Raw genomic sequence first — 23,610 nt, 5'->3', positions numbered from 1 at the left:
CTTAGGTACGTACCAAACCGCACACTTCTGCAGTATTCTACGCCATTTTGTAGTGTAAGTAGTACGAGTAGTATGTTTACATTGAAAATGCAGCAAAAAGAAGTGTACTTAAAGTATCCGGATGATGCACTTTTCCTACCGTCAAAACTGAGTGTGGAATGTTGGACACTTCATGCACTCAGCGCGCGTGGCTTGCCATACATTGTGAAAGGGGTGGAGTTACCTGGCTGCACTGCTGGTCTGACAAAATAATTGTAAATATTGAAGAATGTAGCAGCTAGCAAAACTTCAGTGGATACAGCACCTTACAAATGTGAGTTGAATGCTTTCCCATCACCCCAAGTTGCATGAATATGTATATTGTTTAAGATACTGTTTAAGTGTTGAACTGAGGCTGGCTAATGTGCTAAAGCTAGCAGAAACGCATCGTGCGTTTGAAACGTCACTTCCATCAGCTGTTAAACGGTGAACGCTTCCGTGTAGTAAAAAAAAAAAAAAAAAAAAAAAAAAAACATTAAGTGTTCCATTTGGGGATGATACAACACTTTGAAAATTCATACACTACATGGCTGAGTGCATAGTGTATATTGTAAGCGCAGAGTGTAGAGTGTGTCATTTGGGACACAGCTCCAATCTCTTGTAGGTGAACGACAGATGATTAAAATGTCTAATGCTATATTGTCAGTGTGTTGCTTGGAATTAGTTAATAAAAAGAAATATACAAGCATTAGTTTAAAGTGTGTTCCTTTACCCTATCTGTCAATGTCATGTCATTTCAAATAATACCTTTTAAAACTACATGTATATGAAAAACATAATGTATTAAAATGCGTCATCTGACTGAAGTCTGCCCTAAATGCACACTTTTATAACTCATGCACCCTTATGGACTTCCTGGCTATCGCCATCGGTCTGCACTCGCTTGCGTCATCAAAGTCTGGACTCAAAGGAAGACCGCAAGGGGCATTTTGGACAGGGTCGATGTCGCCCCAGTCCAGTAGGGAGCAGTAATTCTTATATTTCCTCCGTTGATTTCGTAGAGGCTGCTCATGTTACGTCACAGTCACAACGTCAGAGGAAAAGCAATGGCGACGAGGAGCTCTGGCTTTTTACGAACCCAAACAAGCCGCGGAAATCGAAGCAAAAACATTTTTAATAAAATTCGACATGGCCAAATCACTGGGGTGGGGCTGACTAGAGGGACTCAGGTGAGAGATTACTCTATACTGTCAATAAAGCGTTATTCAGAGACTATTTACATATGATGGCCTGAAGAGTCCGCATTAAAAAGTTATTCTCAGACTTAATCAGGCAAAAAAATGTAGATGACAAATGTGTTGTTATAGGGTTGTATTTTAGATTTTAATGCTTCTCAACCAAGCAAACATAACTGGTTTATGAGCCTATGTCCATTTAATAGTCAAGTACTGATGTCACATGTATTTGTATTGATTGTATAAAGTGTTCACTGTTAAAATAACTAATAATAACTATAGAGCAACAATATCAGAATATGTCCCCATGCTGTCTTATTTAAAAATGTGTTCACAGTGGTTGATTAGTGTTATGATGGTGTCAAATGCAGGTTCCTGTAGCTCTCCTGGAGGAGAGAGATAAAAGAGCTCAATGGCAGGGAATTCCAGTGTTATTGAGGAGACTTCATGAGAGCAGCCACCCTAACAGTGATCTCACCAAGATTCACAGCGTGGTCATGGTATTCAAGAAGCCTCTGCCTATTCACATTCTTCAAACTTGCCTCTTGAAATTCCTTTTAAATACTTTGTGAGCAGATGTTGAGTTAAGAGTTGTTTTGTGGTTTTGCAGGAACTGTCGTCATTGCTTTCTATGGAGGCCATGTCATTTGTCACAGAGGAGCGCAAGACACCACAGGAGTCTGTTTCACCCAATACGTATACGTTTGACCTGTTTGGAGGAGTTGATGTGAGTTTAATATAACTGAATATTTTTGCTGTCTAATCTTGATCAATAGAATAGATGACATGCAATTAGTTTAAAGGCATTCATGTAATTTGAAATGAGAACATTGAAACATTTGGATGGAATTTGTTCAGTTTGAGTTCTACTTCATAGATAGTTTTGGATAAAACAATCTGCTCTGGGGTGCCTAAAATCATTTTATACAACATTTCTACAAATTTCATTGGGCAAGTGGCACTCTAAGGTTTTTATATTTGATTTAACAGCACTAGAAAGCTTGACCCTACTTTGGCTTCTTTTAAAAGGCGTAAATAACCACAAGCCACATTAGAGGATTGTGATAATCTAGAATTTCTTTAGATTTCTCCAAAATCTTACCACTTTTACTCCATGCAATCATTGTTTAAAAAAAAAAATTTGATAACTTTCTCATTTTCTTAAAGTTGTTTGTGGAGATTCTGATGTGGCCAACGCTCACAGTACAGGGAGACCTACCCATATGTAAGCTCAATTTCAGTTCAGCTTTTACACAAGCATTTTAAACTACAAGCTTCATAATCTCCTTACCATTTTCACACTTGTCTTTTCTTACTATGTTGTTTCTTGCAAAAGTTTTACTATAGCATTTACTAGCATCCCAGTAATTAAAAGTTTTCTGTTATTTTCAGTGAGTGATGATCTCATCAAGGATTGTCTGAGTGTTCTTTATAACTGCTGTATATGTGTAAGTATAATAATTACGTACATGTCTCTGAATGGGCACTCATGATGCTGTAAACTTAGCCTGTTTGTTTCCATGTGAGTAACAGCATCTGCTTTTGTCTTGCAGACAGAGGGCGTAACAAAAAGCCTTGCATTGAGGGATGATTTTGTCATGTTCCTTTTCACCCTCATGTCTAACAAAAAGGTTTTCCTACAAACCGCCACTCTTATTGAGGACATTCTAAGTGTGAAGAAGGTAAAAACTAAGGCTTATATCTGGTGTGGTTTTAAGAAAATGCTTGACATGTTGTTTTAATGTGAAAATGCTAAATCTGACACCGCTGATAGTTGATTCTTCCTGTGTGGCCCTTTTAGAAATGCATTTTCATTCAAACTGCACTGTCATCTACACTTCACAAATATTGGAAATCTATGGCAAAATTACTTTTATTATTTTAACGTTAGGAAATAATTCAACTTGAAGAAATTCCCAACCTGCCCAGTCTGGTCCAAAGCTTCAATCAGCAGCAGCTGGCCAACTTCTGTCGTATCCTCTCCGTCACCATATCAGAGCCAGATGTGAGTGTAGACGACAAACACACCCTCCTGGCCTGCAGCACCCAGCAAAAGGCCAACCACCTGCCATCACGTGCTGAGAACAACCAGGGTTAGAGAGCAATACTGCCGTTCATTGACACAGCATGCCATCATGTGTTCTGCTGGTCACAGATTTTAGAATCTCATACACATGAGGAAAATATAACAGCTACTTTATTTCAAACCTTTTTCAGTGCATCATATTGGTTTTACAGTGTCATGTAGGCAAATACTTTCGTTGTGGTTCGGTTTTTACAGTGGCTCTGCTGAATATCCCAGGCTTTATTGAGCGTCTTTGTAAGCTGGCCACGCGGAAAGTTACAGAGGCAGAAGGTGCTTCTGCCCGGTTGGAACTGGAGGACTGGCACAGTTGGCTTGACAATGCCCTGGTGCTGGATGCTCTCATGCAGTTAGCAATTGAGGAAGCGGAGCAGAGCAGTACAGGTGAGAGAAAAGAAAAAGGTTATAAAAGGTTCTGCTGTTGTGTTATCTGCGCTGAATACTCCTTATATTTAGTCCTTCCTATTACTTATAGTCTGATTGGTTGTCTTTCAGAGTCATCTGACGAGAGTTCACTGTCTGCCAGTCCGCTCAGACACCGGCTTCCTCAGTCCATGAAGATAGTCCATGAGATCATGTACAAAGTGGAGGTTCTCTATGTGTTGTGTGTGTTGCTTATGGGCAGACAGAGAAATCAGGTAATGTGATGGCATTGAACAGTTAATTTGTCTTCCTTCAGGCAAATGTGCAATAGTACTTCACGGTACTGAAGTGTGTAAAAATTGGTGTTAAAATACTTTCTCCTATCACAGCTAAACATGTAGAGACAACAATAAGTATGCCATTTGTAGGTTAATTTTCTCGCAAAACTGTAAACACTGTCTCTAGCACTTTAAAAATTCCTCCATTTGTTTTGAGTGCCCCGTCCAGCTTGACACAACAACATTGGTGAGTTGGGGATGGGACTATCTGTTTGTTTGATCAACGGAAGGTGGGGACATATTTGAAAGGCATTGAAAACAGTGTTTAGTTTTTCAATTTGGTGGTGCTAGTGGTGCAGAAATTACACACTTCAGCTTTAAAGGAATAGTTTACCCAAAAATGAAAATTCTCTCATTTACTCAACTTCATGCCATCCCAGGTGTGAATGACTTAGTTTTTTCTGCAGAACACAAAGATTTTTAGAAGAAAATTTCAGCTCTTTAGGGCCAGTCAATGCAAATGAGTGGTGGCCCGAACTTTGAAGCTCTGAAAAGTACATAAAGGCTGCACAAATGCAATCTATACTACTCCAGTGGTTTAATCAATGTCCTCCGGAGCGATTTAATTGGTTTTGGGTGAAAACAGACCAAAATATAACTTTTTCACTGTACATCTTTTCATTGCAGTCTATAGGCATGATCATTATTTCAAGCTTGATTACTTTTCCTAGTTCTTGAAGCATGCTGAGAGTGCTAGATGGTGCTAGGAAGTGTAATCGAGCCTGATCCTGATCCATGATCACCAAGGAGTCTGCTAATGTGAAAATGTATAGTGAAAAAGGAGTTATATTTTGGTCTGTTCTCACCCAAATCTGATTGGATCGCTTCAGAAAACGTGGATTAAACCACTGGAGTCCTATGGATTACTTTTATGCTGCCATTATGTGCTTTTTGGAGCTTCAAAGTTTTGTTCACCATTCACTTGCATTGTATGGACCTACGGAGTTGATATTCTTCTAAAAATCTTACTTTTTGTTCTGCAGAATAAAGTAAGTCATACACATCTGGGATGGCATGAGGGTGAGTAAATTAGATAACTTTTATATTTGGGTGAACTATCCCTTTAAGTATTTAAATAGGGCATGCTAATTGTTCTTTATTGAACAGGTTCACAGAATGCTGGCAGAGTTCAGATTACTTCCAGGACTCAATAACCTGTTTGATAAGCTGATCTGGAGAAAACAGCCATCAAGCCATGTCTTACACCAACAGAACCAGAACTGTGACTGCAGTCCAGTGAGAACCATTCCTGTCCTTCATTAATCAGACTTGTGTTAATTACCATTTACAGGTGCATCTCAATAAATTAGAATGTCGTGGAAAAGTTTATTTATTTCAGTAATTCAACTCAAATTGTGAAACTCGTGTATTAAATAAATTCAATGCACACAGACTGAAGTAGTTTAAGTCTTTGGTTCTTTTAATTGTGATGATTTTGGCTCACATTTAACAAAAACCCACCAATTCACCATCTCAAAAAATTAGAATACATCATAGGACCATAAAAAAAAACATTTTTAGTGAATTGTTGGCCTTCTGGAAAGTATGTTCATTTACTGTTTATGTACTCAATACTTGGTAGTGGCTCCTTTTGCTTTAATTACTGCCTCAATTCGGCGTGGCATGGAGGTGATCAGTATGTGGCACTGCTGAGGTGGTATGGAAGCCCAGGTTTCTTTGACAGTGGCCTTCAGCTCATCTGCATTTTTTTGGTCTCTTGTTTCTCATTTTCCTCTTGACAATACCCCATAGATTCTCTATGGGGTTCAGGTCTGGTGAGTTTGCTGGCCAGTCAAGCACACCAACACCATGGTCATTTAACCAACTTTTGGTGCTTTTGGCAGTGTGGGCAGGTGCCAAATCCTGCTGGAAAATGAAATCAGCATCTTTAAAAAGCTGGTCAGCAGAAGGAAGCATGAAGTGCTCCAAAATTTCTTGGTAAACGGGTGCAGTGACTGGTTTTCAAAAAACACAATGGACCAACACAAGCAGATGACATTGCACCCCAAATCATCACAGACTGTGGAAACTTAACACTGGACTTCAAGCAACTTGGGCTATGAGCTTCTCCACCCTTCCTCCAGACTCTAGGACCTTGGTTTCCAAATGAAATACAAAACTTGCTCTCATCTGAAAAGAGGACTTTGGAACACTGGGCAACAGTCCAGTTCTTCTTCTCCTTAGCCCAGGTAAGACGCCTCTGACGGTGTCTGTGGTTCAGGAGTGGCTTAACAAGAGGAATACGACAACTGTAGCCAAATTCCTTGACATGTCTGTGTGTGGTGGCTCTTGATGCCTTGACCCCAGCCTCAGTCCATTCCTTGAAGTTCACCCAAATTCTTGAATCGATTTTGCTTGACAATCCTCATAAGGCTGCGGTTCTCTCGGTTGGTTGTGCATCTTTTTCTTCTACACTTTTTCCTTCCACTCAACTTTCTGTTAACATGCTTGGATACAGCACTCTGTGAACAGCCAGCTTCTTTGGCGATGAAAGTTTGTGGCTTACCCTCCTTGTGAAGGGTGTCAATGATTGTCTTCTGGACAACTGTCAGATCAGCAGTCTTCCCCATGATTGTGTAGCCTAGTGAACCAAACTGAGAGACCATTTTGAAGGCTCAGGAAACCTTTGCAGGTGTTTTGAGTTGATTAGCTGATTGGCATGTCACCATATTCTAATTTTTTGAGAGAGTGAATTGGTGGGTTTTTGTTAAATGTGAGCCAAAATCATCACAATTAAAAGAACCAAAGACTTAAACTACTTCAGTCTGTGTGCATTGAATTTATTTAATACACGAGTTTCACAATTTGAGTTGAATTACTGAAATAAATGAACTTTTCCACGACATTCTAATTTATTGAGATGCACCTGTATATTAATGGATTACACTGATAGTACATCTCTTTTCTGTTCAGGAAATCTCATTCAAAATTCAGTTTCTCAGACTGCTGCAGAGCTTCAGTGACCACCATGAGTGAGTATCAAATCAAAATTAAAGGAACAATATGGGGAACTTATGACAGGACATTTCCATTAAGGGTCTAAGCATCCTTTGTGTTACTAGATTAATATTTAAATTTTTCTTTTTTGAACACAGGAATAAGTACCTCCTCCTAAGTGGACAGGAGCTGAATGAACTGAGTGACATCTACGTCAATGCGAACATCTTTGAAATGGAGGCACTGAATAATACAGACAGGCATGGGGACCTTATTGATATCATGTGCTTCATGCTGTCTGCTCTCACTCACCATTTATTCTTTCACTCTGCGTTGACTTCCCATTTATTTATTGGTTTCCATGGTTTCTGCAGGAATCTTGTGTGTGATGGTAAAAAAGGGCTTCTCACACGGTTAATCTCAGTTATGAAGAAGGAGCCAATTGATTCTTCATTTAGGTGAGGTGTTTTTATCCACTTACTGGCCTCTTCATTTCATAAGAGTTCTTGTGTCCAGATAATTAACGTGTTTGACTTGTCACGTTTCTGCCTGTATTTACACAACACTCTTAAGGTTCTGGCAAGCAAGAGCAGTAGAGAGTTTTCTGAGAGGGACGCCTACATATGCTGACCAAGTGTTCCTGCTAAGAAGAGGCTTGTTAGAGGTGAGCAGACCGTGCATTTGATTGTCTGCATATACTTGCATTATAAGAATATTAAGTGTATTGTAAGTGGCTGATCCAATGTAGCATTTTTAATTAAAATCCAATTATTTATTTTTTTCAACATGAGGAATGGGTCTAAATTATTCCCTGTGGTAATCACCAGCCTGCCTCAGATGCTGTTTATAGGAATGTTCATTTTAAAGGGATAGTTAACTCAAAAAAAAAAAAAAATGCATCATTTATTCACCCTAATGCCAGCCCAGATACTTTTGAATTTCTTTTTTCTGCAGAACACAAATTAAGATTTTTAAAAGAATATCTCAGCTCTGTAGGTTCATACAATGCAAGTGAACGGTGACCAAAATTTTCAAGCTTCAGAAAGTACAAAAAGGCAGCATAAAAGCAATCCATATTACTACAATGGTTTGATCCACATCTTCAGAAGTGATCAAATCGGTTCAACAGAGCAAAATTAAACTCCTTTTTCACTATAAATCTTGACATCAGCAGTCTCCTTTATGATCATGATTTCAAGCTCGATTACTGTTCCTAGTGCCATCTAGCGCTCTGCGCATGTCAAGTGCTAGGAATTGTAATCAAGCTTGAAATCATGACTGTTTTTAGAGAATGCAAATGGCAAGATGTACAGTGAAAAAGGAGTTCTATTTTGGTCGGTTCTCACCCTAAAACTATTGAATCCCTTCAGAAGACATGAATTAAACCACTGAAGTAGTAAAGATTACTTTTGTGCTGCCTTTATGTGCTTTTCAGAGCTTCAAAGTTCTGGCCACCATTCATTTGCATTCAGTGGACCTACAGAGCTGAAATATTCTTCTAAAAATCATCATTTGTGTTGTGCAGAAGGAAGTCATACACATCTGGGATGGCATGAAGGTGAATAAATGATGAGAATTTTCCTTTTTGGGTGAACTATCCCTTCATTTATCTCTTTCACAATTTTAATTTTCATGTCTTCTCTCTCTCTCTCTCTCTCTCTCTCTCTCCTTTGGCAGCATATTCTCTATTGCATCATCGACAGTGGCTGTAAGTCCCATGATGTCCTTCAGAGCTATTTTGACCTACTTGGTGAGCTCATGAAGTTCAACATTGATGCCTTCAAAAGATTCAACAAATACGTCAACACTGAGGAAAAGGTTGGAATTTGATTCAGGCCTTAAGGAAGATACACTTATGTGATCCAACAGATGTGGAATTTCACTTTTGTCTCTCTCCCTTCTAACATCTCAGTTTCAGATGTTCCTTACTCAGATCAACAACTCTCTGGTGGACTCGAACATGCTGGTGCGATGTATCATCCTTTCTCTGGACCACTTTGAGAGCCAGACTAATGACATGAAAGGTGTGACTGAAATAAGTGTTGTGATTAATGATAACTATGTACAGAAAAGGATTTTCAAGGAAAGTGTATTTATATATGCAGACAAGACAATTGGAAAAAATGTTTCCTTCTCTGTTTTGCTCAGTTGTAGAAGTGTTTTCAGAGTGTCGTCTCTTATCCTACATGGCTCAAATGGAGAACAGGTTGACCTTCCTTTTTAGACTTATCAACATCGTCAATGTCCAGACTCTCACCCAGGCAAGATATGAGATTATTTCTTAATGCTGTTGTGGACTGAACAGCCTGTTTTCATATCAAAATGGTTCACTGAATCAAATCTGATAGATCATTTAAAACTGATAGACATTGTTTGGACCAATCACAGGAGAATGTTAGCTGCCTTAACACCAGTCTGGTAATACTGATGCTGGCAAGGAGGCGGGGCAAGTTGCCCTTCTATCTGAGCGCTTTGAGAGAGAAGGAGTATACAGAGAAATACCCCGGCTACCTGCTCAACAACTTCCACAACCTGTTGCGCTTTTGGCAGCATCACTACCTCAACAAAGACAAGGACAGCACCTGCCTTGAGAATGTGAGCTTGGCAAAATGACATTCTGTTATAATTGTGGGATGATTGAGAGGTAATATCTGTCTCTCTTTTTGCTTCTGTACAGAGTTCTTGCATTCCCTTCACCTATTGGAAGGAGACGGTCTCAGTACTGCTGGGTTCTGGTAAAAGCTCAAGCTGTGCCATTGCCTCCTACATTGATGAAGCCTATAGGGACCTGGACAGGGACTTCTTAGAACTGTGACTGTAGAGACTCTGATATTTTGAGCTACTGAGAGGACTCTGAGAGGAATTTCATCGACATATCTTAGTTTATAAGACCTGCTCCATTCAGATGCATTATAAAATAGGGGTGTGTGTGCCATGGGTGTGGATGTAGGTGTGAATGTTATCTGGGTATTCATGTTAGTGATTGTGTTGATCTGCTTGTTTGTGTGTTGGCTGGCTCTGGTGATATCATGGTTCAGAGTATTACCTGTACAGTGAGTGCGTGCTTGGGATTATATTATACTACTGTAGAGGTGTGTGTGTTTGCAATGGCACTGGACTTTGGATGTTTTATTGTCAGTCCATAGATTTACAGCTGCCTTGTTCTCTAGTGCAAGAGCTCTCTCAACTCTCATGTAAGTTGAGTCCTCACACCTGGAACACATTTCTCTAAGCAGTCAGGAAGAGCCTCACTTCCCACCATCCCTCCCTCACTGCAAAAAAGGCTATGAAATTCAGGTACATCTCAAAGTCTTATGTTGGTGGTTGGCTTAGTTTACATACTTTTCAGCCCCACACTCTCAGAATGATGACACAGTTGCAAGAAAAGTAAATAAAGAAATTGTTTTATCACAACCATGACTCGTATACAAATTGTTGAATGTTTTAATGTTTGTGCATTTCAGCAGTCTTTAATACCGCAGAGTGACTAATCCATTATAAGATTTAAGAAATATGTACAATTGTTAGCAGGCTACTTGGTGGCTTTGTTTCACAGTAATGTTAATTAACCAACCATATCGTTCGGAAAGTCACCATTCTGAATCCCATTCTTGCGTTTTATAAATGTACATGTAGTGTATTGTCCAATTTCACAATAAGGTTAATTTGTCAGTCTAAGTAAAACGTTTTTTTATTTTTTTTATTCGATTTTTAGGGCAGTTTCATTCAAACGATTAATTGGTGGGCTGTATCGCTATCGCGCACGTGGGTTTTCGACAGGAAGGAACGCGTTTTCTAAGGTGTGGCACTTATACAAATTGTTGAATGTTTTAATGTTTGTGCATATCATACTGCAGAGTGGTTAATCCGTTATAAGATTTAAGAAATACGTACAACTGATGACAGGCTAACTGGCAGTGTTTCACAGGAGAGTAAATTAACCAACCATCGTTCTGAAAAATGTCGCGGCTGAATCACCTTATTCACAGCAGCGCCATCTTTGATTTTTAATGGGAATGACAACGAGGCTGTGATGGAAAGACTTTTACAGTCTCTTCAATGGGCTGTACTGCAGTTTAAAGTGTTTTTGGATCGTTCCGTGGACGATTCAAGAACATTCAGTGGACATAAAACCCCAGACAACAGGTGTGGAAAATCAGATGTGATGTAGGAGCTTTTTACAGCTTTATACCATTCGTAGCATTGAAGAGAAGAGATGGTCAGCCTTGTTTTCATTTCCATTTAAAGTCAAACATGGCGCTACTGTGAATAAGGCTAGTATATATTAGTGGGCCGAATCCCATTCTTACGTCATTAATGTAAGTGTAGTGTAAGGGTCCAAATTCACCATGAGTTTTTATTTGTCGGTTTAAGTTACAGTATTTTCCATGTAATAATAATGAGATGCAAACTTTTCATTGGCAAGCTGTATCGTGCACGTTTTTCTGAGGTGATGCACTTTCAGTTCACGACTAATTACATTTATCTGGAAGTAAATACTTGACTTTTGAAAATAACACGAGATTAATTACGTAATATTAAAGACGGATGTTACCTACAGTTGAATCAAAATTATAACTCATTGCTCTTTACATAACATAACATTGCATCCATAAATATTCAATGAACTACTTCAGTCTTTTGTATTCACATGTGAAACAGAAGTGCTCCACGGTTGGATGCCCTTTTTGTTTGATTCCTTGAAGGAACTGATGTGATTAATGATTGGGCCACTCTTGAAAATGACGCCAAGTTGTTATCAAACTAATTGTTGTTAAATGTTTAAATGTGTACAGCTTTGTTACATTAATTAGGAATGTAGGTTGAGCTGTCAAAATCATGTAAATCTTTTTTTTTTTTTTTTTTTTTTTTATTGCATCCATTTTAATTTATGCACTGTTTATTTAGGCTTATATGTCCAAAAAGCCTTCAAAATGCCCTGTGCAGGGCCCTTCAAATGCCAATGACCTCAACCACCATTTTAAAGACATTGCACACAGACAAAAAGGCTGTTTAAAAACAACTATTACAGAAAGGCACAGACAGAAATGTCTCCCTTTACTGTTCTTCAGTTGTACTGTAAAGACACTGAAGTAAGCTCCAAAACAGGCAAAATATGAGCTCTGCAGCCTGAGAGCATTCAAAGAAGTCACAATGAAGGGCTTGCAGGGAGCTGCCATAGGGACAAACACTTAAAAACTATAACTTTTCTAGACTTACTTGCATTTGAAAATTATCATTTTATCACAACAACAAAAATCAATTTGCATTGTCCCTCAGTCAGTATTAAACATTTTCAAAACCTTTGTGCCTTGCAGCATTTTAAGAAGACCTAAAACAAAGGAAAAGTTGCTTTAGATGACTCTTAAAAGTCATCTGCTTCAAGTCTAGACAAGGTTCTGCATTCAGTTTTCACTCAATTACCTGTAAACACAAAGGTGAAATGTCATTTGTTATGCCTGTCACTTGTGTTTTTTCATGCTGAAGTATGTTGTGTTTTAAGGTATTGATTGGAGATCTGTTCATGTTACCTTGACAACGTGCGTCTCTCGGCTATGCACACGCAGCTTGTTGACCTGAGATTCTGCCATGTCTGCCCTCTCTTCAGCTTCATCAAGGTCATGCTGGATCTTCTTAAATCAGGTCATATTGGAGTTGGCCTGCTCCTCCTGCAACACAAACAACCAGTTCTATACAGTACTTCATTGCCCTGAAATCTTGTGCAGAACGTATAGACCCTAAAATGCACAACACCATATTGTTTGACTGGTCACATCAAGTATTTTATTAGCAAAAGCCACTTTGCCTTATTATTTATGAAAACAATGTATTATGTGAGTTGTAGCATATTACAAGTGAACACTAAGACATTTGCAGTTTAAATAATATACGCACTGCATCCTCAGCTTGCCTCTTGTAGCTCTTTACTTTAGCCTGTAGTTTGTCAATCAGGTCTTACATCCTCAGGAGAGTTTTCCTGTCCTCCTCTGTCTACAGAGAGAACACAAAGTCTTTCAGACACACTGGAGAGGGCACATGCTGTTTTGTTTGTTTGTTTGTTTTAGTATTATGTCACTTGTGTCCCTGTGTGCAATACCTGAAAAGTAAACTCTTTGATCCTCCTCTCATATTTGCGTATTCCTTTTTGGAATTCTCCACTCTTCTTTTGCTCACACTCCAGCTCTCCCTCTAGTTCCCTTACCTTGGAAATAAAAAGTTTTCACAGACTCAACATATCTGGAATCCACAAATGTACTATATTCATATCTGCACCAAAAGACTGCTTTTCCGTTGATCATTTGGAGGCTTACCCGAATTTCCAGTTTCTGAATCTGTTTCTTTCCTCCCTTAAGAGCAATCTGCTCAGCCTCATCTAGGCGCATCTACAGGTCTTTGATGGTCTGCTCCATGTTCCTCTTCATCCTCTCCAAGTGGCTGCTGGTGTCCTGCTCCTTCTTCAGTTCCTCTGCAATCATGGCTGCCTAATGATCAATAGGTTTAAAGGGTTAAAAGCACTGTGCGAATTACGGGGGGGTTCCCGGACGCTATTTTGCAAATAACCTGAATGGAATCTTAGCCGATGCAGATCTGAGCAGATCCCTTCCTGTTCCCTCAAACTCTGCCTCGGCACTTGCTTCAAGCACCATCACTTCGCGCTTTAAGCCCTCGCAACCCCCCCACCCCCTTTGACAAAATAGGAAACACCAATCTCCGCTCCAGCCCAGCCACACCCCCCGGTGGTCGAAAAAATTTGGAGCCCCCACGAATGTCGCAGGGTAATTCGCACTATGGTTAAAATTTATGTGAAGCAGTATACTCTGTGTCAATAGTGTTCTTAATTCTTCCAATTCTTCTTTCATCCTTTTACCAATTTTATCATAAATGATTTCTGATTTTCAACTTCATTTGTGTGGTAAGAAGAAATGAGTGATCTTGATAATTTGCTGTGAATGGCAATATACTCTGTATTGTTGTTTCAGTGGAAACTCACATCAGCTATGGCCTTCTTTGCCTTCTCTTCTGCATTGCAGCACTCCTGAAGAGCATCATCGACCTCCCCCGACAGCACGGACAGATCATTCTCTAACTTCTTTTTGTGGTTCATCGCTACTGTGTTCTATGGAAACAGATGGATTGCGAGCTTTAGAAAATCAGCCTCTCGCTTCTTGATCATCTCAATCTGGGCAGCGTTAGCACCTCCTAATTCCTCCAGACGCTCACTCAGCTCTTCCAGTTCCCATGAAACATCAGTACGCTGCTTTTCTGCCTTCGATCTAGCTACTTTCTCAGCCTCTAGTTCTTCCTCTAGCTCTTCTATACGTGTCTGTAAAGAATGAACAATTATCCCATTTTAATGTCTCATGCTCAATATGCACTCTTCATTGAATGTTTTGCCATTATCCTAAAATGTTTTGATTTATTCACCTGTAATTCTTTTATTTATTTTTTTTGTAGCTGAATAACCATGCCTTGCTCTTCATCTATCTTTGTACCAATTTGAATCATTTCAAGGTCTTTCCTATACAAAAGACCAAGAACAGACTTCATTAGTGCCCAGACTTATGCCATTCAGCATATTAACATAAGAGGCCCTCCACTTGACAGAGACATTGTGAAGGTTAAAATCTCACTTTTTCAACCTGTCCTCTAGCTGCTATTTGTTGTTCTCCAAATCCATGGTGGACTCAATGGAAAGCTTCAGATCTCCTTCAAGCTTTCGCTTAACTCGCTCAAGATCCATACGCACTTTCTTCTCCTGCTCCAGAGAGAAAATAGGAAAAAACAATGAGGTGTAAGAAATGTAGTACTTAATCATTGTGATCAATGTAAAATTAAAAGATACTTAAGGCAACGTTTGAGATTCTTAACATGACACCATACTCCATACTCACATCATCCACCTGCTGCTCCAGTTTGATCTTGGCTTTGGACAGCATGTTCACTTTGTTCTCCTCTGCTTGCAGGTCTTCCAGAGCCTGCTGGTGAGCATCTTGGAGGGATTTCTTCTCTTTGGTCAGCCTGAGGATGCTGTCATCCAATGCAGCCATCTCTTCTAACAAATTCTTCACCTGAGGTTGAGATCATAAAGAGAGCAGGAAGAAATTAGGTAAGTTGGAAATGGCCATATAGCAGAAAAAAGAGAGAACTGACCAGTTCATTAAAGGATCTAATGCAGACTACATTTTCCTATCTGTGTTTCCTCTCACCTTGTTCTCAGTGGCATGCTTTTCAGTTCAGTACACTCATCCTCCAGTTTGCGTTTCTTGGCCAGGATGGTGGCATTGACCTCCTCTTCATCCTCCAGCCTCTCCATCAGCTCCTTAATCTTGCCCTCCATCTGGATCTTAGCCTTGATCAGCAGGTTACAGCGGTCCTCGGCATCTGCCAGGCTGTCTTGCTCCTGGGGTTAGAATGTTAAAGTTTAAGGGAACGTTCACTTTCATGCTTTCCTTCTTCCCATCTCACATTTCACTCATTGTATCAAGAGACTGATATGTTATGAATTATGTGATTATGACTCAACACTTTGTTTTATTGGATTGAGTGGATTTATTGTTGATTGCCTGACACTCACAGCTTGAAGTTGGAGGGAGAGATCATTTTTCTCTCGCACCAAAGAGACCCGTCTCTCCTCTAACTCCTTCCTCTTCACCTCAGACCTCTCCAAAGCCTCCTTTAGCTTCTTGAACTCCTCCTTGAGTGCAGCCAGCTCCTTTTCTGTGGCTGCGCTCCTCAGCAGGGGTTTGATCTTGAAGAATAGACATATCCATGGCCAGTTCTTTACTGAGTAAAAGGCACGAATGTTCCACTGAATCACCATCAGAGCCTCCCCGTGTGAAGACATTAAGATGGTGTAGCATAGCGTGGAAGAGGGCGGGCAGGGGAGAATATGTCATGCCGGGGGCTCCCCAGCCTGAGGCAACGCAGGGAGGAGTGTAGCGTGGAGGAGGGCGTCCGTCATTCCGCCCGGGGCTCCGCCCGGACCCCAATCAGCCTGATGAGGCGACCGAAGACGGCAGAATTATGGGCAGCTGCCCTGTATGTGTTTGTGTGTCTTTTTATTTAATTCAATATTATTTATATTGTTAAGCTGGTTCTCGCCTCCTCCTTTCCCTTGTACCCCCTTTACGGATGGTGCTTGTATCTGTTGAGTTCACTAGGAAGCATTACATCAGGTCAATACATGAAAAGTTTCAACAAACCAGATATTAGTGTAAGTGAGCAGGATAAATAGTCTCAATGGATTACGAATAAGCCTTTTAGGGGCCGTTCAGACCAAATTCTTGCTCAAAATGGTAGATGCAGTGCAACAAATACGCAGAACAAAATGCAAGTGTGTCGAGATGCATTTATAAAAGTTGACATTCTTTTTAACCTGACATTGGGTCTTAAAATATAGTGCTCCTCCGAAAGACACACTGCATCCGTAGCATATGTTTAGCGCATGCTTACATAGAAAAACAATTAAAAAACAATGCAGACACTTGCACTCTATTTCAAAACTTTGCTCTTTTTGTCCAAGTACGAAAGAAGCAGCATCCATTTTGTTGCCTGCAACTAACACTCCCTGCCCTTGTTGTTCTAAATTAGCTCAGTATCTCTAGCACCAAATAGGGCCAGGCTGCCACACGGCATTGTGTCGTGTGTTCTATATCAGTAATCCCACTGTGTCACTGAACATGTCTAAAGAGTCAATCAATTCCGCATTGCTGAGCGGCAACACAATCAGGGATAGTCTAAGGTTGAGCAGAGGTTGTTGATTATCTGCAACTGAACCCATTGGAGAAACAAGAGGACTTAATCCTCTGTCACCTGGGCTAGCATTTCAGCAATTTGCCTGCTCCCAGCCATACCAATCTTGACAAAAGAGGGTTATTTATAATAAGATGGGGTGGGGGGGCACTGGTAAGGAACAGTTAACAACTAAGCTGATACTTGACCCACCTCCACACCTGCTTTTGGAAATGCCATTTGGGGTGGAGGGGCTTTAACCGTCTTTTTCTGTCGCAACCACACACATAAAATATGCATACACACGCCACACCATAGTCCGCATACATTTCAGACATCCCTCCCATGCATTTGCAGGCTCAAAGGCCTATACACACTCTCAACGATTTATCACCTTGCTTAGAACTGGCTCAAGGAAGCAAGATTGCACACTTTTTGCAGTCATTGAATAATAGCAAAACTATTTGTGTTTGGTTATTTAGATGCTTTATGAGTTTTGTCAAGGTTTAGATACATTTTCTCATTACATACTTCTCTATCACCATCCTCCTGCCCTCCATCCTCATGAGTTTACCCCTGCAAAAAGCCTGTAGCAAGGTAAGGATCTCAGACAGTCAATCGTCCCTCATGTCCTCCAGCTTGCCAAGAAGCCCTGCCTTAAAGAACACCTGAAGGAGTATAGATTCATAGTGTTTCTCATGTAGCCTAGGATGAGCTTTGGGTCAGTGCAAAAATACCCAATATGAAAGAATTGAAAGAGGATAAATTAATGAACCTTAGTGTGGCCAAACTTGTACTGTGTGGTCAATGTCCAGGGAACCAAGCAGCTTTTCCACAGCTTTCCTGCTGTCCACATAAGTGTCTTCTGGGATGGCCAAAGGATTCAGGATACAGTAGCTAGAAAATCAGCAGGCTAACTTTAAATTAAGGTTTATCTGAATATCTTTATTCTTCTTTCTATAAATAGTCTCTTTGCAATAGAACAACAAGCATTATTCAGATCCCCGTGTGTCCTAATAGAGATTGCAAGTGAGTGAAAACTCACCGCTGTTTGAACTCTGCATAGACGATGCGGTTAGGAAATCCCTTCCTGCAAATTCGAATCCCTTCCAGGACTCCATTACAGCGAAGGTGATGCAAAACCAGAAATGGCTCCATCGACCCTATCAGACACAAAAACATAAACTGATATGTGATGACGTGTTAACGGTGGGTTTATGGAGATCTTCTGGCAAAACATAGTTTCATCCCACATCTCTGCACTATGACAATGTACCTGGTGTCTTGGTCTCGTTGGGGATAATGCATTGGACAAAATGAGGCTGAGTACTTCTCAGATTAGTCATCAATTTGTTTAGATTATCCTAAAGTGGGAAAAAAGAGAGGAAAAGATAATTTATCATGCTTTATCCTTCATGCAACATGTAAAGATTAAACTGTAAATCAGTTCAGTGTCTCAGCACTACAGTTGTTATTTTAACTGCTCAGTCAGATCTTACCTGTATCATGCTTTGCATTTGTAGCTGGTGAAAGCTGAGCCAGCACAGACTTAAAGTGATGTTCATGGGTCAGATTACCTAAACATCACTGCAAGTCTTAATTGACTCACTCTCCAACATCACCATTTCCAAACAACAATTTAATTAGTTTCCATATTTGCCACATACTGTGTATGTGGCTTTTCTGGTGCATGGGGACTAATAATGCAAAAAACATATAGACAATGCATAATCTTCATTATCTTGTCAGTTATCTTCATTCACCCACCTTATGCAGCTGTGACACTGTTTGGAATGATGCTCCTTTCCTCCTCTTCTCTTTGCTCCCTGTCTTTGCTTCTGTACCTGTAACAGAACACATGTAAAAACACTTTAGTACATCTACAGCCTGGTCCACATTTGTATTAACTCTTTCATATCAGTTTTAATAAATGTGCACCTGAATCTAAGCCAATGAAGTTCTCGAAGAGGTTCGCCATTAACTTGTTGGATGACCTCTGGAAGATTCCCACCATCGTTTTATTTAGGGGATCTCTGTTTTTGTCAAGCCATCCACTGATATTGTACGGCACCTAAAACATATGTATATGTGAATTGCAATTTTAAATAGTAGTTAAAATCTAGGCTCATAACCTTTGAGCAAGACACTTAACCTCAGGTTGCTCCAGACTATCCCTATTACTTGGATGGTGCCTTTCTATGGCCACATTGCATACTGTAAATTGCTTGACAAATTCCATGGTCCCCAGTTGTGTGGCAAATAAAGACTCTTCTGTATTCTATGGTAAAAATAGCCATATGAAATATCTGTGTAAATATGACGCTAATTCCACTCACCGCACCAGCTCAAAGTGAGTGTTGTATTTGCGTTTTTTGTCTGGCCTCGGTTTCATGAAGTTGGGAGATTTGCTGAGGTGATTATCATAGAGTTTTGCTTTGAAGCTGCTCTCCGTGGCTTTAGGGAACATACACTCCTCCTCCAGAATAGACAGTATGCCCAGTGGCTGCAAACGCAAGAGGGATGCAACAGCTATAATTGTTTGCCGTACATATCGTATCCGAACATACACATGCTTTGACATGATATGTACAGACAAATGTATCAACCTTCTCAATTAGATCAATGCAGGCCTGTAGGTCTAATCCGAAGTCAATAAAAGTCCATTCTATGCCCTCTGTCTTGTACTCCTGCTCTAGGATGAACATGTGATGGTTGAAAAACTGTTGCATTTTCTCTATGTCCAGCACCCCTATAAAGAACTGACGAGGAAGAGCTGTGTACAAGGTTTTATTGATCCTGCCTACTAGCCATTTAAACATGTGGTCATAGGTGGCTTTGGCCAGAGCTCCAATTGCATAGGTCACCTGTGATTACAAAAAAATGGAAAATATACACTTATTTTTTCTTTGTGAAAGTGTATAGTAAGCATACTAATTTGTATTTTCTCGTCAAGATTTATTGACTCACGCTGCATTTTCTCTCAGATACTCATTAACATAATTCATGATTTGATTATCCATAGAATTAAGCTGACCTGTTCAACTGTCTGTCCTCTGACAATGTACTCATTGCCAACTTTCACTCTGGGGTGAAGCAGTCCCTTTATGAGGTCAGCTGAACTAATCCCCATAAAATATGAGGCTTTGTCTGCACCTGGGTAACAAAATCACAGTGCTAAGTTCAAGACATTCACAGAAGATCTTGCAGACACATACTTATGCTGAAATATTGTCTTACTCTCAGTTCCATCAGCCTCCGCTTGCTCCTCTCTCTGTCGAACTTTGAACTTCATGTTACCAAAGTGCATAATTGTACCAATTATCTTGTAACAGCCATATTTTAACTCAGGAGTGAAGCCAAGGGTATCCATTGCATGCTAAAGAGGAAGAAAAAAGGGTCAAATATACCATACTAGTGATTGGCTCTAAATTGTTTAATTGGTGAATTAAACTAGTGATAGACTGATGTAACAGCCAGGCCGATTAAACAGACGCTTTTTGGCCCTGTTGAGATTATTGGATTTGATTATTGGCAAAAACTACTGACAATCTTGTAGATGCATAATGTACATTTTCTGTCATTTATTAGTGAACTTTGAGGAAAATAAATGTGGAAAATTAATATTATATTAAATACAAGTGGCACTTATGTCTGTTGCGAGCAGCTCATCTCCATCATCCATGTTGTCCACAGTTATAACACCCTGCGAGCAGAAGTGGTAGTCAAAGGGATTTGATGATACCAGCAGCATGCCTATGCATAACAGATGAAAGAGTTTTGTCACACAGTGCACTGGGGATGGAATATTGTATTGCAAACATCTATACTTAAAAATCTTTAGTTCTTCAGAAGGTGTGGTTTGTGTCCCCTGAATACCTTGTAGTTCTGGTTTCCTGTGTGAGAGGATCTGGTAGTAGATGTGGTAGCTTCTTTCTCCAGCTTGCTGAAATATTACTCTGGATTTTTCCAGAAGATCTCAAATAAAAACAAAAAAATAAGAATGTGAAATTGTAACAGAATATGAAGAAATAGAAATATTTTTAATATATTAGCACACGAGTCACTAAGATGTTTCAAATCAGCTTACAGATGTCAATGTCAGCAGATGCAAGTTTCCCTGTTGGACCAAAATGAATTCTTATGAATTTCCCCTTTGTTGTAGAGAGAATAGAGGGGAAAACATTTTTTAAAATTTAAAACACAAGAGACAAATAAAATGAAATACATTGCAAAAAGGGAATGGGCAATGTAGAGGTATAAAAAAGGGTTTATAAAAATATACTGGAGTGGTACTAGGCAACAAAACTCTTAGGTCACTCCTTATCTGTTAAAAGGCTGTCTGAATCCAAAAGGAAAAGATTTCATTCAGGCATTATTAAACTCCCAAAAAATAAGATGTAGAGGGACAAAAAGACTCATAGGGAAACAAAAACAAGGGAAAAGGATGGGTGATGACAAAAAAAGCACAGAAGTGAAGTTTCTACCCTTACTCCTTTTTTGCCCCCTGCTTCGCCAATAGCAGCTATAATGGCAAAATACACGTTACACGTTTCGTGTTGACAGTTTTGCCAGCACTGGATTCTCCGCTAGGCATGGACAAAATGTATGTGACATATACAGGAAACATTACTAAATCCAAAAAGAGATATAAACAAACAACAAAAAAAGAAATCTTAAATGGAAAAACCCATTTTTTTTAAACCACTTCATGATTAAATAATGAGCAAAAAGTAAAAAGGATGATCTCAGATCATTCTAACCTAATAGTTGTACATGTAGAAAAGAAATGTAATTGGATGATGGAGGGTCACTTACGTGATAAGCATTGACTGGTTTTCACGATCTGGAAAAATATACCAATGATCAAACAAGTGCTGTTCAGGATAAAAAATAAATGCAAGGAATAGAGCATTTGGAAATAGAGGACCAAGCTGAAATGTGTTAAAGGTCATACTTTTAAGCATGTCATTGTAGGCATTGTCTGCTATGGAATAGATGTGAGGTGGAACATCTGAGCAACACTTTCCTTTGTACGCTGCAACCACTTCAGCAGAATAGATGGGAAGCCATTGGTTAACTGTCACACAGAACAGCCCAGAATATGTCTGCGGACAGAAAGAACACATGAAGACTGAGACAAAATTTTTTTGTGCATAATTTAAGAAGCAGATAATTTTGCATGAATTATTTTCATAACACTGTTAAAACTGAGAGCCGTTTAGCAGTAAGTTATTAAAAATAGTGTCTTACATAGATCATCCAGAAACTGTAGCGACGGCTGAGGTTGAAAAGAACAGAGGCTTCATTAAGATGCGTAAGCATGGCCATGTCTTCAATCGTGTCAAACTTTGGGGGTTCATCTGCTGAATGTCATCCTCTCTCACTGTTAACATATGTCAGAGTTAAAGAATTTCATCACCATCTTGTGATCAGTTCTTTATTTCCTCTACAGAACAAATGTTGTTATTAGAATGACAATTTAAGAAATAGGCAAAGCTGACATTTTCTCCAGTCATCCAAGTCTGCTTAACTTATTTATTTATGATTAGTCCCTTACTGTAAATACAGTATAAAACACACATCAATCAGAAAATCAGCCTTTAGTGCAGCAGACAACAACATAATTGTTAGGTTAAACTTATGGGTACATTTTTCAAAAAATAAGAGTAATTTAAGTTCCACCAAACCTTCCATCTTTGGTCTCCACCATGACCTTGTCCCCATATGTTTCTCTGATCTCCCCCTCAATGTAGGCTTCTTTCTCATCTGGAATCCACACACGTTTCTTCCTGCACATCGAAATATATGATGTTGTGACTGAAATGAAATGCTTGATGACTAATTAAAAAAATCCCATGCCATGGTGCATTTTCATTATTGTAGAATTTTCTTTATTATTTTTTAAATTAATAATAAAATAGTTAAGATAATAATAATAATAATAATTCTTTGAAGGCCATCTAAGGCCACGTTCCATTTAGAAGCATGTAGTGTGTAAATAAAATTAACAGTTGCAATTACTGTAATCATTCCATAAGGTTGTGTCTCAATGCACAACACCCATCTCTGTATTATTTATTCAGCAATGGACATGATTCAAAGCTTCATCTTTTCATTGTTTAGTGTAACAATCCAAAGTAATCGTTTTCGCATAGGACACAACAGACCGACATGGGACAGTACCGTCAAACGCGTGGGCCTGGGCAGCGAGCTGTTCCAGATTGGTTTTACGCAGGAATGTGGCCGCATCGCCGAATTCCCTCAGTTCCATATAGCGGGACATTATTAAAGCTTTGGGTCCCGAACCTGCACTCAAAACTCCTGTAATGTTGTAGATGCTCTGTTCAGAAAAAAAGTTTTTCTCCTGTTTGTGTTTTTCATAAGCTAGCAGTCAGAAATGTTATAACTTTAACATATTGTCCAGAATATTGAAGTAATAATAATAATAATAATAATAATATTAATAATAAAAACATCTTCAAAACGGTCACATGCGATGAAACTTTGTCAACAAAGTAGTGCGCGCGGTAGCCAAACAGCAGTGCGCGGAGCACATGCATTTCAGTACTAACCTCGGTAATGTCTAAACGGGTTAGCCTCGAAACAAGTGGCCAGGTCCCCTTTTATTGTCTCCCTCAAGGTCAGAGTTGGGGAGATATGTCAGATATTCCCATGTGTCCGTGTGTGTTCAGTTGCTCATTGGTTGTGTGGCCGCGCGGCCCGGAACCCTACTGTAAGCTGGTTATTTTTAAAATGACATTGTTGTTGGTTGTGATTTATGTACTGCTTTCCAGAGGTTAAATGCATGACCTATCTCTGCATATATTATTTTAAAGACTTAGTGATGTTATAAAGAAAAAAAAAAAAAAAGTGTCACTATGCAAATCTATGAAGATATCATATTGTACCACAGTATGTAGTATATCTGTGCTGTGTCCTAGGC

General features: G+C 39.5%; 1 protein-coding gene, 1 long non-coding RNA gene and 1 pseudogene across 2 annotated transcripts; 1 reads left to right on the top strand and 2 right to left on the bottom strand.

The window, feature by feature from the left end:
* The first annotated feature begins 1,075 nt into the window (after positions 1 to 1,075).
* LOC127419434 (short transient receptor potential channel 4-associated protein-like) lies at positions 1,076 to 11,579 on the top strand. Its single transcript, XM_051660815.1, has 19 exons — positions 1,076 to 1,208; positions 1,586 to 1,714; positions 1,825 to 1,941; positions 2,382 to 2,439; positions 2,607 to 2,662; positions 2,768 to 2,896; positions 3,106 to 3,307; positions 3,496 to 3,681; positions 3,793 to 3,935; positions 5,106 to 5,234; positions 6,912 to 6,970; positions 7,094 to 7,195; positions 7,310 to 7,393; positions 7,509 to 7,599; positions 8,613 to 8,753; positions 8,848 to 8,959; positions 9,084 to 9,196; positions 9,324 to 9,530; positions 9,613 to 11,579. The coding sequence occupies exons 1-19, from the start codon at positions 1,086 to 1,088 to the stop codon at positions 9,748 to 9,750; spliced, it is 2,319 nt and encodes a 772-aa protein (XP_051516775.1). The 5' UTR covers positions 1,076 to 1,085; the 3' UTR covers positions 9,751 to 11,579.
* Positions 11,580 to 12,347: 768 nt separating this feature from the next.
* On the bottom strand, positions 12,348 to 22,464 carry LOC127419384 (myosin-7-like; annotated as a pseudogene).
* A 385-nt stretch (positions 22,465 to 22,849) lies between these two features.
* On the bottom strand, positions 22,850 to 23,337 carry LOC127419449 (uncharacterized). The gene is made up of 2 exons (XR_007893671.1): positions 23,240 to 23,337; positions 22,850 to 23,007 (listed from the first exon to the last, which is right to left on the bottom strand). It is a non-coding gene; the product is annotated as an uncharacterized LOC127419449 (long non-coding RNA).
* Between the last annotated feature and the right edge of the window lie 273 nt (positions 23,338 to 23,610).

The sequence above is a fragment of the Myxocyprinus asiaticus genome, chromosome 28 (genome assembly GCF_019703515.2).
Source record: "Myxocyprinus asiaticus isolate MX2 ecotype Aquarium Trade chromosome 28, UBuf_Myxa_2, whole genome shotgun sequence".
In the NCBI taxonomy this organism is placed as follows: domain Eukaryota; kingdom Metazoa; phylum Chordata; class Actinopteri; order Cypriniformes; family Catostomidae; genus Myxocyprinus; species Myxocyprinus asiaticus.
Note: the sequence above shows the minus strand (reverse complement) of the source record. Positions and strands in the feature narration are given on the sequence as shown.